We start from the raw sequence: 14,727 nt of genomic DNA, 5'->3' as shown, positions 1-14,727 counted from the left end.
CTGATGTGTGCGGGCATATCTAGGCAGGTACTTCTCCTTTAATGGCAATGTCCGGCCACTGGTCCTCTCCCGGGTGACGTCTCACTTTGGTTATCCCTCTATTGCAGGTGAACACTCTACAGAACTGGCTGGCCGAATTCAACATGTGGCTCCCTGCGCCAGAAACATTGCCCGCCGACCACAACCATGAGCTGCTCCAGCCGAGGTCGTTCAAGGTCCACACTATGAATGATGAGCACAAGTAGGTGTAAAGTCAATGACCACTGCAGCCATAGAGCTGGGGATTATTGTGGCCACCATTCTTTTTCTGCTACAGTTTAATAAAATAAGGGAAAATTATGCGTTTTTCCAATAGCATTTCATCAATGTGTGGAAATGATGGTCCGGTTCTATCTTACAGTCTTTGTGTTTGCTCCCCAGGACAACCGTTGCCCGAGCCAAGGTGGTAAATGAGTGGGCGACATCGGGGGGCGTCCTCCTAATGGGATATGAGATGTACCGGCTCCTGTCCCTCAAGAAATCCTTCACTGTGGGGAGGAAGAAGAGGAGCAAGAAAGCGGCGGGACCAGTGATCATAGACCTAGACGAGGAAGACCGCCAGCAAGAGATGCTGAAAGGTCAGTTTGGGATGACCATCGCCCCCTTCTTACTTTTACCCCAGTTTATTACTACTCTAATTGTTTTGTTCTTCCCATCCATAGGGATAGAGAAGGCCCTGTCCCGGCCCGGCCCGGATGTTGTCTTCTGCGATGAAGGCCATCGCATAAAGAATTGCCACGCCAGCACGTCCCAAGCCCTAAAGAACATTCGCTCCCGAAGGAGGGTTGTGCTGACTGGCTACCCGCTGCAGAACAACCTCATCGAGTACTGGTGTATGGTGGACTTCGTGCGGCCGGACTTTCTGGGCACGCGGCAGGAGTTTAGCAACATGTTTGAGAGGCCCATTCTAAACGGACAGTGTACGGACAGCACGCCCCAGGACAAGCGCCTGATGAGATACCGCAGCCACGTGCTGCACAGCTTGCTGGAAGGCTTTGTGCAGAGGTAAGGCCGCTCACCCGCAGAGCTGCGACTGACAGGACAGCGACCAATGGAAATATGCTGCGACAGAAGCGCACGCATCCTGCAGGAGAACATCCCATGTCAGCAGTATATATAATACATATATATTTGTCCTTCTCCTCTTCCCCCCCACTCTATTGTTTAGACGCGGTCACACTGTTTTGAAGGCTCAGCTCCCATCTAAAGAAGAGCACGTTATCTTAGTGCGTCTGTCCCCGATCCAGCGGGCGCTGTACACGGAGTTCATGAACAGATTCCGAGATGCGGGGAATAGTGGATGGCTGGGCCTGAACCCTCTGAAAGCTTTCTGTGTGTGCTGCAAGGTGAGCGATATATCTGAGTGTCTTACTTTCATTAACCATCCTGTGTCACAGCATGTCCTCAAGGGGCTTTTGCAGGTGCACATTCTCTTGGGAGGTCCTCTGCTGTAGCGTACTTTTGTGGTGGGTGCTTTGCTGTGGCACGCTCTTGTGGGGGGTGCTGTGCTGTGGCACACTCTTGTGCCTGGGCTGCGGCGGTCTCCTCTGGGGTGTCTGTAATGCGGCGGTCTCCTCTGGGGTGTCTGTAATGCGGCGGTGTCCTCTGGCGTGCCTAGGCTGCAGCAGTGTCCTCTGGGGTGGCTGGGCTGCGGCGGTCACCTCTGCGGTGGCTGGGCTGCGTCTGTCTACTCTGGGGTGGCTGGGCTACGACTGTGTCCACTGGGCTGTGGCTGTGTTTTCTGGGGTGCCTGGGCTGCGGCGGTCACCTCTGGGGGTGCCTGGGCTGTGGCAGTGTCCTCTGTGTGTGCCTGGGCTGCGGCAGTGTCCTCTGTGTGTGCCTGGGCTGCGGCAGTGTCCTCTGTGTGTGCCTGGGCTGCAGCAGTATCCTCTGTGGGTGCCTGGGCTGCGGCAGTGTCCTCTGTGGGTGCCTGGGCTGCGGCAGTGTCCTCTGTGGGTGCCTGGGCTGCGGCAGTTGCCATTGGGGTGCCTGGGCTGCGGCAGTTGCCAATGGGGTGGGTGGGCTGTGGCAGTGTCCGCTGGGGTGGCTGGGCTGCGGCAGTGTCCGCTGGGGTGGCTGGGCTGCGGCAGTGTCCTATGGGGTGGCTGGGCTGCGGCAGTGTCCTATGGGGTGGCTGGGCTGCGGCAGTGTCCTATGGGGTGGCTGGGCTGCGGCAGTGTCCTATGGGGTGGCTGGGCTGCGGCAGTGTCGTATGGGGTGGCTGGGCTGTGGCAGTGTCGTATGGGGTGGCTGGGCTGCGGCAGTGTCTTCTGGGGTGGCTGGGCTGCGGCGGTGTCCTCTGGGCTGCGGCAGTGTCCCCTGGGGTGCATAGGCCACGGCACATCCTCTGGGGTGCCCGGGCTGTGGTGCTTTCACACTCTACATTCTCATTGAGCTGTGTCCTATTTACATATCGCTGCCTTTTTGCTCCTCCACGAGCCCTGTATGGCCATTCTGTGAATTCTGTTGTTTGGTACAGGGTTTAAAGGGGGTTTCCACTTTAAAAATCAATTTTACTAATGAATTTCCCTTCCCAAGATAGTACTTTGATGGGGTTTCCTCGCTTGGACCTCTGTAGTTCTTCTCTGTAGTTACCAGGGTCCTGCCACTTGTACAACTAGGGACTGTGCTATTTACTTTCCGCACTGCTCGGCTTTCTCTCTGTAGCAGAAGGATCTACACTAGAAGGCTACAGAGAAAAAAAACATCCCATCATACTTAGGGCTATGTATCATATTCTGGGAGGGCCCATTTGTCCAATACATGGTCTGCAGTGGTGAGCGGAAGAGATCTCAGTGACTTGGAAAGAGGGGATATTTTTGGTGCAGGACATCTAGCAGGAATGAAGACTGTTCAGGTTGTCCGATACCCTTTAAGGGCCATAGATTACACTTCATCTCAAAATAAGAGCTGAGGCCAACGGTACGTAAAGCAGAAGGGAGCTGGTGGGCACAGGGGAAGGCTTGGAGGCCTGTATGTGGTCCTAGGGGGTCTCTAGGCCAAATCCTCCAGATGAGTGGTTCGGTTTTGGTTCAGTTAAGCTCAGATCTGAAAACCAAATCTTATTGGCTATCCTGCTATCACGTATTTTGGATAGCCAATGAGAGAAATTCCGAACTTGTGCTAATTTGGCGAAAAGAACTACATAAAACTGAACAACTCGTCTCTAGTTTTCACTATGAACTGATGCCACATCCTGCTGAAGAGTTCCAGGCGCTCTTCTGACCCTTAGGGCTAAATGCAATCAGCCGCAGAGATTTCCGGCTGCTTCGCGCGTTACCTCCCTCTACCGGATTTCTGCTCACCGCCTACGGAGGTGCATGCAGAAATCGCCTCCCGTAATGGGCTGGGAAGTGGACGGCTAGAACTGCTGACGGCAGCTTGCGTCCAATTGAATGCGGACGATTATGTCGGTGTTTGTTTTGTTTGCACTTATATGTATGTGGTTGTGTGACTGGTATTACTGAATAACCGGACTCCTCTCCGAGCCATGAGTGTCATTTCTCTTCTTCCTGCCTCAGATCTGGAATCACCCCGATGTGCTCTATGAGGCCCTGCAAAAGGAGAATTTGGCCAATGAGCAGGATCTGGATGTAGATGATCTTGGTACCAACACCCGATGCCAGCCTCACAATGCAAAGGTCAAGGTGGAGCCTGGTACTCTAGGAGCCCTTATGGGAGAGGCCGCCAACAGCAAACTCCTGCAGGGGATGTCTCTTAACTCCAGCCAGGAGAAAGCCAATCAAGTAGTGACCTATGAATGGGTGAGTGCCCTGGTTTCCCTTTCACATTGTGACATCGCCCAGCTGAGCAGGGGCCGCACCTCTGCCCTAGCCCAGAACATTGAGGTGGATGGTGACCGGCTACAATCATTGACTTTCACTGTGTGTGTCATATAAGCTTGGCGCTGTAATACAGGTCGCTGAGGCTTGTGTGCTGCTTACTGGCCTTATCGGAAGTATGACACAACCCTGTCACAGTCTCCGCTTAACAATATATAAGGTCACTGGTGCCGAGATCTGTATGAAAGACCGCCGGACCTATGTCCGACGGTTCAAATACCGACAGCGTAACACCGGCAGTGTCCAAAATCCCGATTGTAAGTATTTTAACTATTACTAACCCTCCTTTAGGGGTGCCTAACCCCAACCTCCCCCTGTAAGTGCCTAAATCGAAATTCCCCGCACCCTAAACCTCCCGTGGGGGGGGATGCCTAACCAAAAGTCCCACCCCCTAGAGCTCTCAACCCCCCCCCCCCCTTCCCGCGCGGCTGTCCGTGCCCGCTGCCCGGCCTGCCTTCGTTCGTTCGGTATGCCAGGGGCAGGGATAATGATAGGTGGCTGTATTTCGACGCCTGTCATAAGTCACCAGTTGGGATTAGACAGTCGGCATTTCGACCGTCGGCATCCCGACTGCATACAATGGAGCCACCTGGAAATTCATTTTGAACCTTTTGCACTGTATAGAAACCTCTTTGTCGTTTGGACGCCTCCTACATTTGCTGCTACGTGGTATAAGCCTTTTATTAAAGGGTTTTCCACCTCTATGCTTTTATTTCCAATCGCTTTCCCTTTCTTAATTAGTTTATTTTAAAATATCCATACTTTGTAATCACGGCCTCTATCCTGTAAGACGTTATACCTCCTATATGTGACCGAGCTGACTGCTTCCAGATTCCTGCAGGCGTCTGTCACCCTGTACCTGGCTACAATGTGCTGGTATAGGAAAAGTGACCCACCTATGCTGCCCGAGCGCCATATAATCTCTGCCTTTCCTGCTTCTCCAGGCTAAGGAGATAATGTGTGACTACCAGACGGGCGTGCTGCAGAACTCCCCCAAAATGGTTCTACTTTTTCACCTGATTGAGGAGAGCATGAGGCTGGGTGACAAGACCCTAGTGTTCAGGTAAGTGATCCCAGGCAGGGCCTGGAGAAGGGACCTATAGAGTAACTTACACTGCTCTGAGTAACGTGTCCTCATCCTCTCAGTCAGAGCCTGTCCACACTCTCCATCATGGAGGAGTTTTTAGCTAAGAGACCGATGCCGGCCACACCGGGCACCGAAGGGCAGGAGGCTCACACCTGGGTCCGGAATCTCAACTATTATCGTAAGTGTCCACAGCGATTTGCTGGATGGTTATGTCTGTGCCCATCTTCAGGGGGATCTTCACCTATAGAGGGCTGTTTTTTATTTTTTTATTAACTTCTTGCATGTACGCAATGTTTTTGTGTCATTGACCAGAGTTGTTACCAGTCATAGATGTATGTCCCTTGCATTGGATACAGTAGTGCCTGTAATGACTGTGTCAGAATCTCCTCATGTTTACACAGCCGCCTGCAACATTAGATAGGTCAAAACGATCTGTAATGGTTACCATGCGTCTTAGGGCGCTGTGAAATTTACAGCGCGAGGAAAAGTGTTAGTAGCCTCGGATTTGTACGCCTGGAGCTATTCAGTTAGAAGCCCTTTCCCTCTCGCAGTAAATCCACGGCTAACGCATGTTGACCCATAGATTCCGGGATAAGTGCCCAGGGTTGTGGGTTAACGCGTTCACGGCACCAGCGATAAGGGCTCTTATAATGGATTTCTGCCCGAGCCTCCTCAGGCTTGGACATAATTTTGCATCCTATTGGCTACAGTAGAATAGCCCCGGGCCACTGAATTAGCCGCAGTTAATTACCGTGGCTAATTGAATCCGGTCCCAAGTAGCAGCTCTGGAACTATTAGTCCCAGCATGCTCCGCCAAACAGCCACATGACCGTGAATAATGGTCTTGTGCGCTTTCCCGATCTTCGTGTACACATTCATCTGTTCTGTCTGACTGCTGCCGTTTTTCCTCCTCCTCCTCCCCCCTCCCTCAGGACTAGATGGAAGCACTTCGGCCTCGGAAAGGGAGCGGTTGATAAATCTGTTTAATGACCCTAGCAACAGCAATGTGTGGCTGTTCCTGCTGTCCACTCGGTGAGTTCAGGGAGGGGCTTCAGAATTTGTGCCATAAGTGTTCACTGGTGACGTCCACTTTGTTTTACCGACCACACCAAATTTCTTTCAGTGCCGGCTGTCTCGGCGTCAATTTGATAGGGGCCAACAGAGTGGTGGTGTTTGATGCGTCTTGGAACCCGTGTCACGACGCCCAGGCTGTATGCCGGGTGTACAGATACGGGCAGAGGAAACCCTGTAACATTTACCGGCTAGTCTCTGACTTCACCCTAGAGAGGAAGATATACGACCGCCAGATAACCAAGCAGGGAATGTCGGGTGAGAAGTGGGAGCCGGGGTGGGCGGTTGTTGGAGAGCAGTTATACCGCTGGTGCTGGGAAATGGCGCGTGAGTCAGCCATGTTCTCTTTTTCAGACCGTGTGGTGGATGACCTAAACCCAGACGTGAATTTCACCCGCCGAGAGGTGGAGAACCTGCTGCATTTTGTGGAAGAGGAGCCGGATCTAATGCGTCAGCATCTGGAACCCTCTACATTCTGCGAGACGGTCCTACACAAAGCGTGTGATTTGTACCCCCACCTTATCACGAAGGTAAAATCCAGGGCCTCAGTGGGGGCAGACATTTTGTGTAGGTAATGCCTCTTTGCATTGTGGGTAGAGCATCTTTCCAATGTCCCCCTTCTGTGACACTTTCCCCCACCACACTACCTTGTCTTGCAGGACCCTTTCCAACACGAGTCCCTTCTCCTGGATCGCAAGGAGCAAAAACTGACGCAGGCCGAGAAGAAGGCGGCAAAGCGCAGTTATGAGGAAGAGAAACGGGCTTCTGTTCCCTACACCCGGCCTTCCTACACCCAGTACTACCCCACACAAGACCATGGCTTGGCAAATATTCCGGCATTTAGCCAGAGAAACTGGTGAGGACAGAGGCGGATGAGAGGACCAGAGGGGGCAGGACCATAGGTGAAAAGTGCTAATAATTGTTCTTTTTGTCTTCAGGCGCCAGTTTCTTAAGGGGGAAGAGCGGCCTGTGGCTAGTGTCCGGCCTGTGCAGTCCACCCCGATCCCCATGATGCCCCGGCACATTCCTGGGGGCCACGGCGGATCTGGCTCGGGCTCTGTCCACTTCAACTTCCCTGTAAACTACTTGCAGAGAGCCGGGGTCCTGGTCCAGAAGGTGGTCACCACCACAGGTCAGCAGAAGCCTTCTCTGTTTAGTTCCCACATGAGATATAGTCTTTCAGGTGTGAATGTGTTTTCCGTTTGACCGTCAAGGTTGTCCCAAAAGTAGGAAATAGAGGCGACAGGAGAGAAGTGGGATCTATTCAAGTGTAAAACTCAGACCTGTTGTCACACATAAGTATCCGCCGTCCCCAATATGAATGTTGGCACCACGTGTATCATTTGTGTTTAATGTACAATACGACGACTTGTGAGAAACCTGTGATTGCTCCACGAGCACCAGCAAAGCTGGGATTAAAGAGGGAAGATCAACGGATCACAAACTGATTTTGGGATCAATTATAATATTTGTGTCTCAACATTTCCGCTGCAACAGAAACATATTCCCCCAACACACTGCAATGGGCCAGAAACTTACATCCTTCATAGTAATAGTAATGTAGAGATATCAGTTACATACATATGCACACATATAGTAAGTCACCAGCCATGACAAGGCTTCTCTGATCTGGTGGTCCCTACACTGCATGGTTATAGTAATATATGGTAAGTCACCAGCCATGACAAGGCGTCTCTGATCTGGTGGTCCTACACTGCATGGTAATAGTAATGCAGAGATGTCAGTTACATACATTTGCACACATATGGTAAGTCACCAGCCATGACAAGGCGTCTCTGTTCTGGTGGTCCCTACACTGCATGGTTATAGTAATATATGGTAAGTCACCAGCCATGACAAGGCTTCTCTGATCTGGGGGTCCTACACTGCATGGTAATAGTAATGCAGAGATGTCAGTTACATACATTTGCACACATATAGTAAGTCACCAGCCATGACAAGGCGTCTCTGTTCTGGTGGTCCCTACACTGCATGGTTATAGTAATGCAGAGATATCAGTTACATACATTTGCACACACATATAGTAAGTCACCAGCCATGACAAGGCGTCTCTGTTCTGGTGGTCCCTACACTGCATGGTTATAGTAATGCAGAGATATCAGTTACATACATATGCAGACATATGGTAAGTCACCAGCCATGACAAGGCGTCTCTGATCTGGTGGTCCCTACACTGCATGGTAATAGTAATGCAGAGATGTCAGTTACATACATATGCACACATATGGTAAGTCACCAGCCATGACAAGGCTTCTCTGATCTGGTGGTCCCTACACTGCATGGTTATAGTAATATATGGTAAGTCACCAGCCATGACAAGGCGTCTCTGTTCTGGTGGTCCTACACTGCATTGTTATAGTAATGCAGAGATGTCAGTTACATACATTTGCACACATATAGTAAGTCACCAGCCATGACAAGGCGTCTCTGATCTGGTGGTCCTACACTGCATGGTAATAGTAATGCAGAGATGTCAGTTACATACATTTGCACACATATGGTAAGTCACCAGCCATGACAAGGCGTCTCTGTTCTGGTGGTCCCTACACTGCATGGTTATAGTAATATATGGTAAGTCACCAGCCATGACAAGGCTTCTCTGATCTGGGGGTCCTACACTGCATGGTAATAGTAATGCAGAGATGTCAGTTACATACATTTGCACACATATGGTAAGTCACCAGCCATGACAAGGCGTCTCTGTTCTGGTGGTCCTACACTGCATGGTAGTAGTAATGCAGAGATATCAGTTACATACATTTGCACACACATATAGTAAGTCACCAGCCATGACAAGGCGTCTCTGATCTGGTGGTCCCTACACTGCATGGTTATAGTAATGCAGAGATGTCAGTTACATACATTTGCACACATATGGTAAGTCACCAGCCATGACAAGGCGTCTCTGATCTGGTGGTCCCTACACTGCATGGTTATAGTAATGCAGAGATATCAGTTACATACATATGCACACATATAGTAAGTCACCAGCCATGAAAAGGCTTCTCTGATCTGGTGGTCCCTACACTGCATGGTTATAGTAATGCAGAGATGTCAGTTACATACATTTGCACACATAGTTAGTCACCAGCCATGACAAGGCGTCTCTTTTCTGGTGGTCCTACACTGCATGGTAATAGTAATGTAGAGATATCAGTTGCATACATATGCACACATATGGTAAGTCACCAGCCATGACAAGGCTTCTCTGATCTGGTGGTCCCTACACTGCATGGTTATAGTAATGCAGAGATATCAGTTGCATACATATGCACACATATGGTAAGTCACCAGCCATGACAAGGCGTCTCTGATCTGGTGGTCCTACACTGCATGGTAATAGTAATGCAGAGATGTCGGTTACATACATTTGCACACATATGGTAAGTCACCAGCCATGACAAGGCGTCTCTGATCTGGTGGTCCTACACTGCATGGTTATAGTAATGCAGAGATGTCGGTTACATACATTTGCACACACATATAGTAAGTCACCAGTCATGACAAGGCGTCTCTGATCTGGTGGTCCTACACTGCATGGTAATAGTAATGCAGAGATGTCAGTTACATACATTTGCACACATATGGTAAGTCACCAGCCATGACAAGGCGTCTCTGTTCTGGTGGTCCCTACACTGCATGGTTATAGTAATGCAGAGATATCAGTTACATACATATGCAGACATATGGTAAGTCACCAGCCATGACAAGGCGTCTCTGATCTGGGGGTCCTACACTGCATGGTAGTAGTAATGCAGAGATATCAGTTACATACATATACACACATATGGTAAGTCACCAGCCATGACAAGGCATCTGTGTTCTGGTGGTCCCTACACTGCATGGTTATAGTAATGCAGAGATGTCAGTTACATACATTTGCACACATAGTTAGTCACCAGCCATGACAAGGCTTCTCTGATCTGGTGGTCCCTACACTGCATGGTTATAGTAATGCAGAGATGTCAGTTACATACATTTGCACACATAGTTAGTCACCAGCCATGACAAGGCTTCTCTGATCTGGTGGTCCCACACTGCATGGTTATAGTAATGCAGAGGTGTCAGTTACATACATTTGCACACACATATAGTAAGTCACCAGCCATGACAAGGCATCTCTGATCTGGTGGTCCTACACTGCATGGTATAGTAATGCAGAGATGTCAGTTACATACATTTGCACACATAGTTAGTCACCAGCCATGACAAGGCGTCTCTGTTCTGGTGGTCCTACACTGCATGGTTATAGTAATGCAGAGATATCAGTTGCATACATATGCACACATATGGTAAGTCACCAGCCATGACAAGGCGTCTCTGATCTGGGGGTCCTACACTGCATGGTAATAGTAATGCAGAGATGTCGGTTACATACATTTGCACACATATAGTAAGTCACCAGCCATGACAAGGCGTCTCTGATCTGGTGGTCCCTACACTGCATGGTTATAGTAATGCAGAGATGTCGATTACATACATTTGCACACATATAGTAAGTCACCAGCCATGACAAGGCGTCCTTGATCTGGTGGTCCTTCGCTACATGATAATAGCCCCACTTTGGGTCATCTGTTTTGTGTTTCTCAATTGAGGGCCAACTCACCTGGAGGCACTACAAGGATCAGCATACCATCCAGCTACTGATCCCATACCTGCCTCTCAGAGCAGTGATATACAAAATTATAGTTGCACGATCAGTTTATTGGCCCATCACGTGTGTGTGTGTGTGTGTGTGTGTGTGTGTGTGTGTGTGTAAGGGAGGGGTTAATCTAGACAAGAAAAAAAACATTTCCTACGAGCACCTGTGATGAGGCCCATACATTGACCGTTCTGTATTTCCGCTGCAACTACATCAGTAGATCCTATTAACAGTTCTACAGAGCGTTTCTCCTGTACACTACCACACAGTCGCAGTAATGCTGCAAAGCATTCCTTTCATACACTGCTACACAGGTGCAGTAATGCTGCAGAGCGTTTCTCCCATGCTCTGCCACACGGATGCAGCGCGTTTCTCCTGTACACTACCACACAGGTGCAGTAATGCTGCAAAGCATTCCTTTCATACACTGCTACACAGGTGCAGTAATGCTGCAGAGCGTTTCTCCCATGCTCTGCCACACGGATGCAGCATTGCTGCAGAGCGTTTTTCCTGTAGTCACACAAGTGCAATAATATATGTCCAAAATATTTAACCCCACAACTACACATAAGTGCGTGAATTACAAGTAGAGGCTGACGTGAAGCGTTACCTGTAATGTATATGCCTGTGGGTCAGCCCCGGGTGGCTGTGGCATTATTGTGCCCTCGGATCTTATCCTTTTCTTTCTGTTTGTACTCCAATGCCCTGATTGCTCCGCACATCGCAGTGTTGGTCGGAGCACGCACAGCGCAGAGCAGTTGTAGAAACGTTGTTCTTTTTTTTTTCTTTTATCATTTTAATTGAGATTTTCACATGTATTTTAAACAACAAAAAGCAAAGAATTAGAGGGACTCTATGGAGCAGGAATCCGAGGCCTTCATGAGCTTTGCTATAACGCGACAGAACATATCCTCTGCGGACGACTGAATTAGCGCTGGGTTTGCTCGTGGATATTGCACTGATTGTCGCAAATGAATTATTTTCAGTTAGGCGTGTAATATGCTGAATGCTGAGACTGCGTCACGTGAAGTCACTATAGGATCATATTAGAGGTTACAGCGGGGGGGGCACATATAGAGAGGCCATAGGTGACAGGACCAGCTGTGACCTTTACTGCTCTACTTTCCAGACATCGTCATCCCTGGAATGACCACATCCACGGACGTGCAGGCGCGGATCAGCGCGGGCGAGAGCATACATGTCATCCGCGGCACAAAAGGTGAGTGGTACATAGAGGGATACGGAGGTGCTCTTTACTCTCCCGAGACTCTTCCTGAAACACAGAAAGGGCAAATTAATTTTGTTAGCCAACAATGAGAGATATTGGAAGATGCCCGTGTGGTACCCGGTCCCCATTTTCCCCTGGGGCTGTGGGGGAAGGGTCTGCTTTCTGTATGGAGACCATGATATATAAAACCCCTGCTGTTCGCAGTCATTTCTATCTGGTTTGTTTTTTCAGGAACGTATATCCGCACCAGTGACGGACGCATATTTGCCATCAGGTCAAGCAGCAAACACAAGAGCCCCGAAGGCCGGCGTCCTGGGCCGTTAGGTGAGATATTATACTGTACTATCAGCTGTGTGGTGAATTTATTTTGCAGAATATTTCCTTGTCAGCCGTAGTGGTTCTCTTACTCGCTGCTCCAGCCGTTACTGGTACAGAATTTAAGGGGTATAGTTACTAAAGTGAGAATTTTTAGATGTGGAGCTGTTGCCCATAGCAACCAATTTGATTCTAGCTATTATCTTCTAGAAGGTGCTAGATAAATAAGTAGAATCTGATTGGTTGCTATGGGCAATATCTCCACTTCTATAAACCCTGCACTTTAGTAACTATACCCCTCAGTGTCTTATTCCTAGAACATAGAACAGAAAGACGCCCTTCCATTACTTATACTGTGAAAAAAAGGTTGTTACAGATCAAATGGCCCAAAAACTTGGCATTTATAATAGAAAAGTGTCAATGAAAGTATCATAAACCTTTTCTGGGCTGCCCTCTGACCTGGTAAAGTGCCCGATCTTCCTATGTGATCACTGACAGATCTGGTTTCCTTAATGAAGCATCAGAATTAGATTGCTGTGTGCATTACCGCTTATCCAGGTATAATGCTTTTCCATTATTGCATCGGATATAAGCCAAACATCTAGTGTATTATAGGAACATTACCGGCTTATATTGATGTTATGTCTTTGCTTACAGGTGCCCAGGGCCAGTCTGGACCGTATATGAGTAACGGACGTCATACATCCAGCCCATCGACCCAAGACGGTGAGGAGCCATCACGGCCTCTCTCTCCAGACAGCCCAGAGATTCTCAGTGAGCTGCAGCAGTACGCAGAGGCTGCAGTGGCTCGCGGCTCTCACAGCGCCCCTCACCCGCATCCTAACCTCCACCATCAAGGTCTAAACCAAGCTCCCAAGACACAGACCAGGAAACGGAGGGAACCAGCTGACCAGTCTGGCCACTGGGGCTCCAGTAAGAGGAACCCCTACACCCAGCTTGGTTACCCGGGCGCAGGAGGCTACGGAGTGCCCCCCACCTCACTGACCCACAGTCTGTCCAGAGCTGCAAACTCTATGTACATGGGCAGCGGCTCACCCCACTTCCAGCTGCCTTCTTTGCTGTCTGACCCACAGTTAGGTCCCCCGCTGGTTGCAGACTCCCTACTGACACACAGTTCTGGCTCTTCATCTGCTCCCTCCAGTGTGTCCCCTTACCTTCTGCCCCCTAGTTTTCCTCTCCCATATACGCCGCCGTTACTACCCCAGACCCGAATGTATGCCCCATTCCCTTCTTCGGTGCTTAACCGTGGACTACCTGCCAACAACGCAGCATCCACCTTCCCTGGCTACCTCTCCTCCCAATCTGGCTACCAGGCCCCTGCTGCTGGGACTGCATCTCGATCCCTTCCTTTGATGGAAGCAGAGCTGGGGTCCAGTGAGGAGGACGGGAAGGATGACGACGTGGTGGAGGTAACAGGGAAGTGATGTGAAGACTTTGGACATAAGCTATGACAGGTCGCCAGGGGACTGTACCACCTTCACATTCAACTGGTTTTCATCTGCGCTGTGGCCATCCTGGGCCAGATGTTCCGTTGTGGGGGTACAAGCTACGGCTGTGAAGTCGGTGATGGGCCCACAAGCACAGGAAACAAGCCCATTTTTATCTTTTGTGTCATTCCACAAGAAGAGGACAGCAATGCTGGGGGAGGGGGGTCTGCTGTCACTCCCCTCATAAAACTTTTAAAGTCCTCCCTATAAAAAACAAAAACAAAAAAAACGTCCATTTTTGAACTTCCAAAAACATCTTCCTTCCTCATACGTTTGTTAAAGTTAAATGTTTCGTTGGATTGTCATAGACAGGGGCAGGGAAAGTTCATCTTTGTCCATCCTACATCTTGTGGAGCGGCAGATTTGTTCTCCTCCCGGGCAGGTAATGAGCGCACAACACTACAACGCAGGCCCCTTCTCACCAACGCGGTGGAATTGGCGAAGAGGGTGCCAGCCTGGCACACAGAGCCACCTACTGTGGATGGGAGCTGGTGGGACGTTATCCCGGAGCTCGGTCAGTTTCCTGTTTCCGTGGATTAATTCGGCACCCTTCACCGAATCCATGTTGCTCCGTCTCTGGCGCTAGTGGCGAGAGAAAGTGGCTTATTGTACGTTATGAGGAAGCTGCTTTTAGAACAAGATCGTTTTTTTTTTGTTTGTTTGTTTATTTTTTTTACACGTCATGATCTGTAAAAATTAGTTGCAGATATCTAGGCGCTAAAAGGTGTCCTCCCCGGCCTTGCAGTGAAGGGGTTAATACATTCAGGTCCTTCTGATATTTTATTGTACTTGAAAACTATTATTTTTTTATGCTTCTTTATGTCAAACAAACCTATTTCTACACCTTCACAGAGTAAGCTGTAGGGGGCAGCATTTGTAATAGGAGGTGGGGAGGGGGGGGTCCTCGCTATTCCCAGGCTGGATTAACTGTGTACTCAGAAATATGACCCCTTTTTGTTTACATTATAGTTCAG

At 49.4% G+C, this 14,727-nt stretch overlaps 1 protein-coding gene across 1 annotated transcript in view; it reads left to right on the top strand.

Annotated features, from left to right (window-relative positions):
• The window catches only part of RAD54L2 (RAD54 like 2), a 51,849-nt gene extending 37,122 nt beyond the window's left edge, over window positions 1-14,727 (top strand). Inside the window, exons 8-22 of the mRNA XM_088459070.1 lie at window positions 108-241; window positions 421-617; window positions 702-1,044; window positions 1,208-1,385; window positions 3,561-3,803; window positions 4,826-4,944; window positions 5,028-5,146; window positions 5,901-6,000; window positions 6,092-6,297; window positions 6,394-6,569; window positions 6,699-6,895; window positions 6,978-7,171; window positions 11,832-11,921; window positions 12,162-12,254; window positions 12,903-14,727. Coding sequence (XP_088315196.1) covers window positions 108-241; window positions 421-617; window positions 702-1,044; window positions 1,208-1,385; window positions 3,561-3,803; window positions 4,826-4,944; window positions 5,028-5,146; window positions 5,901-6,000; window positions 6,092-6,297; window positions 6,394-6,569; window positions 6,699-6,895; window positions 6,978-7,171; window positions 11,832-11,921; window positions 12,162-12,254; window positions 12,903-13,690 — 3,177 coding nt within the window. The 3' untranslated portion in view covers window positions 13,691-14,727. The remainder of the gene's footprint in view (window positions 1-107; window positions 242-420; window positions 618-701; window positions 1,045-1,207; window positions 1,386-3,560; window positions 3,804-4,825; window positions 4,945-5,027; window positions 5,147-5,900; window positions 6,001-6,091; window positions 6,298-6,393; window positions 6,570-6,698; window positions 6,896-6,977; window positions 7,172-11,831; window positions 11,922-12,161; window positions 12,255-12,902) is intronic.

The sequence above is a fragment of the Taudactylus pleione genome, unplaced genomic scaffold, assembly GCF_031769625.1.
Source record: "Taudactylus pleione unplaced genomic scaffold, aTauple2 ptg000893l, whole genome shotgun sequence".
NCBI lineage: Eukaryota > Metazoa > Chordata > Amphibia > Anura > Myobatrachidae > Taudactylus > Taudactylus pleione.
Note: the sequence above shows the minus strand (reverse complement) of the source record. Positions and strands in the feature narration are given on the sequence as shown.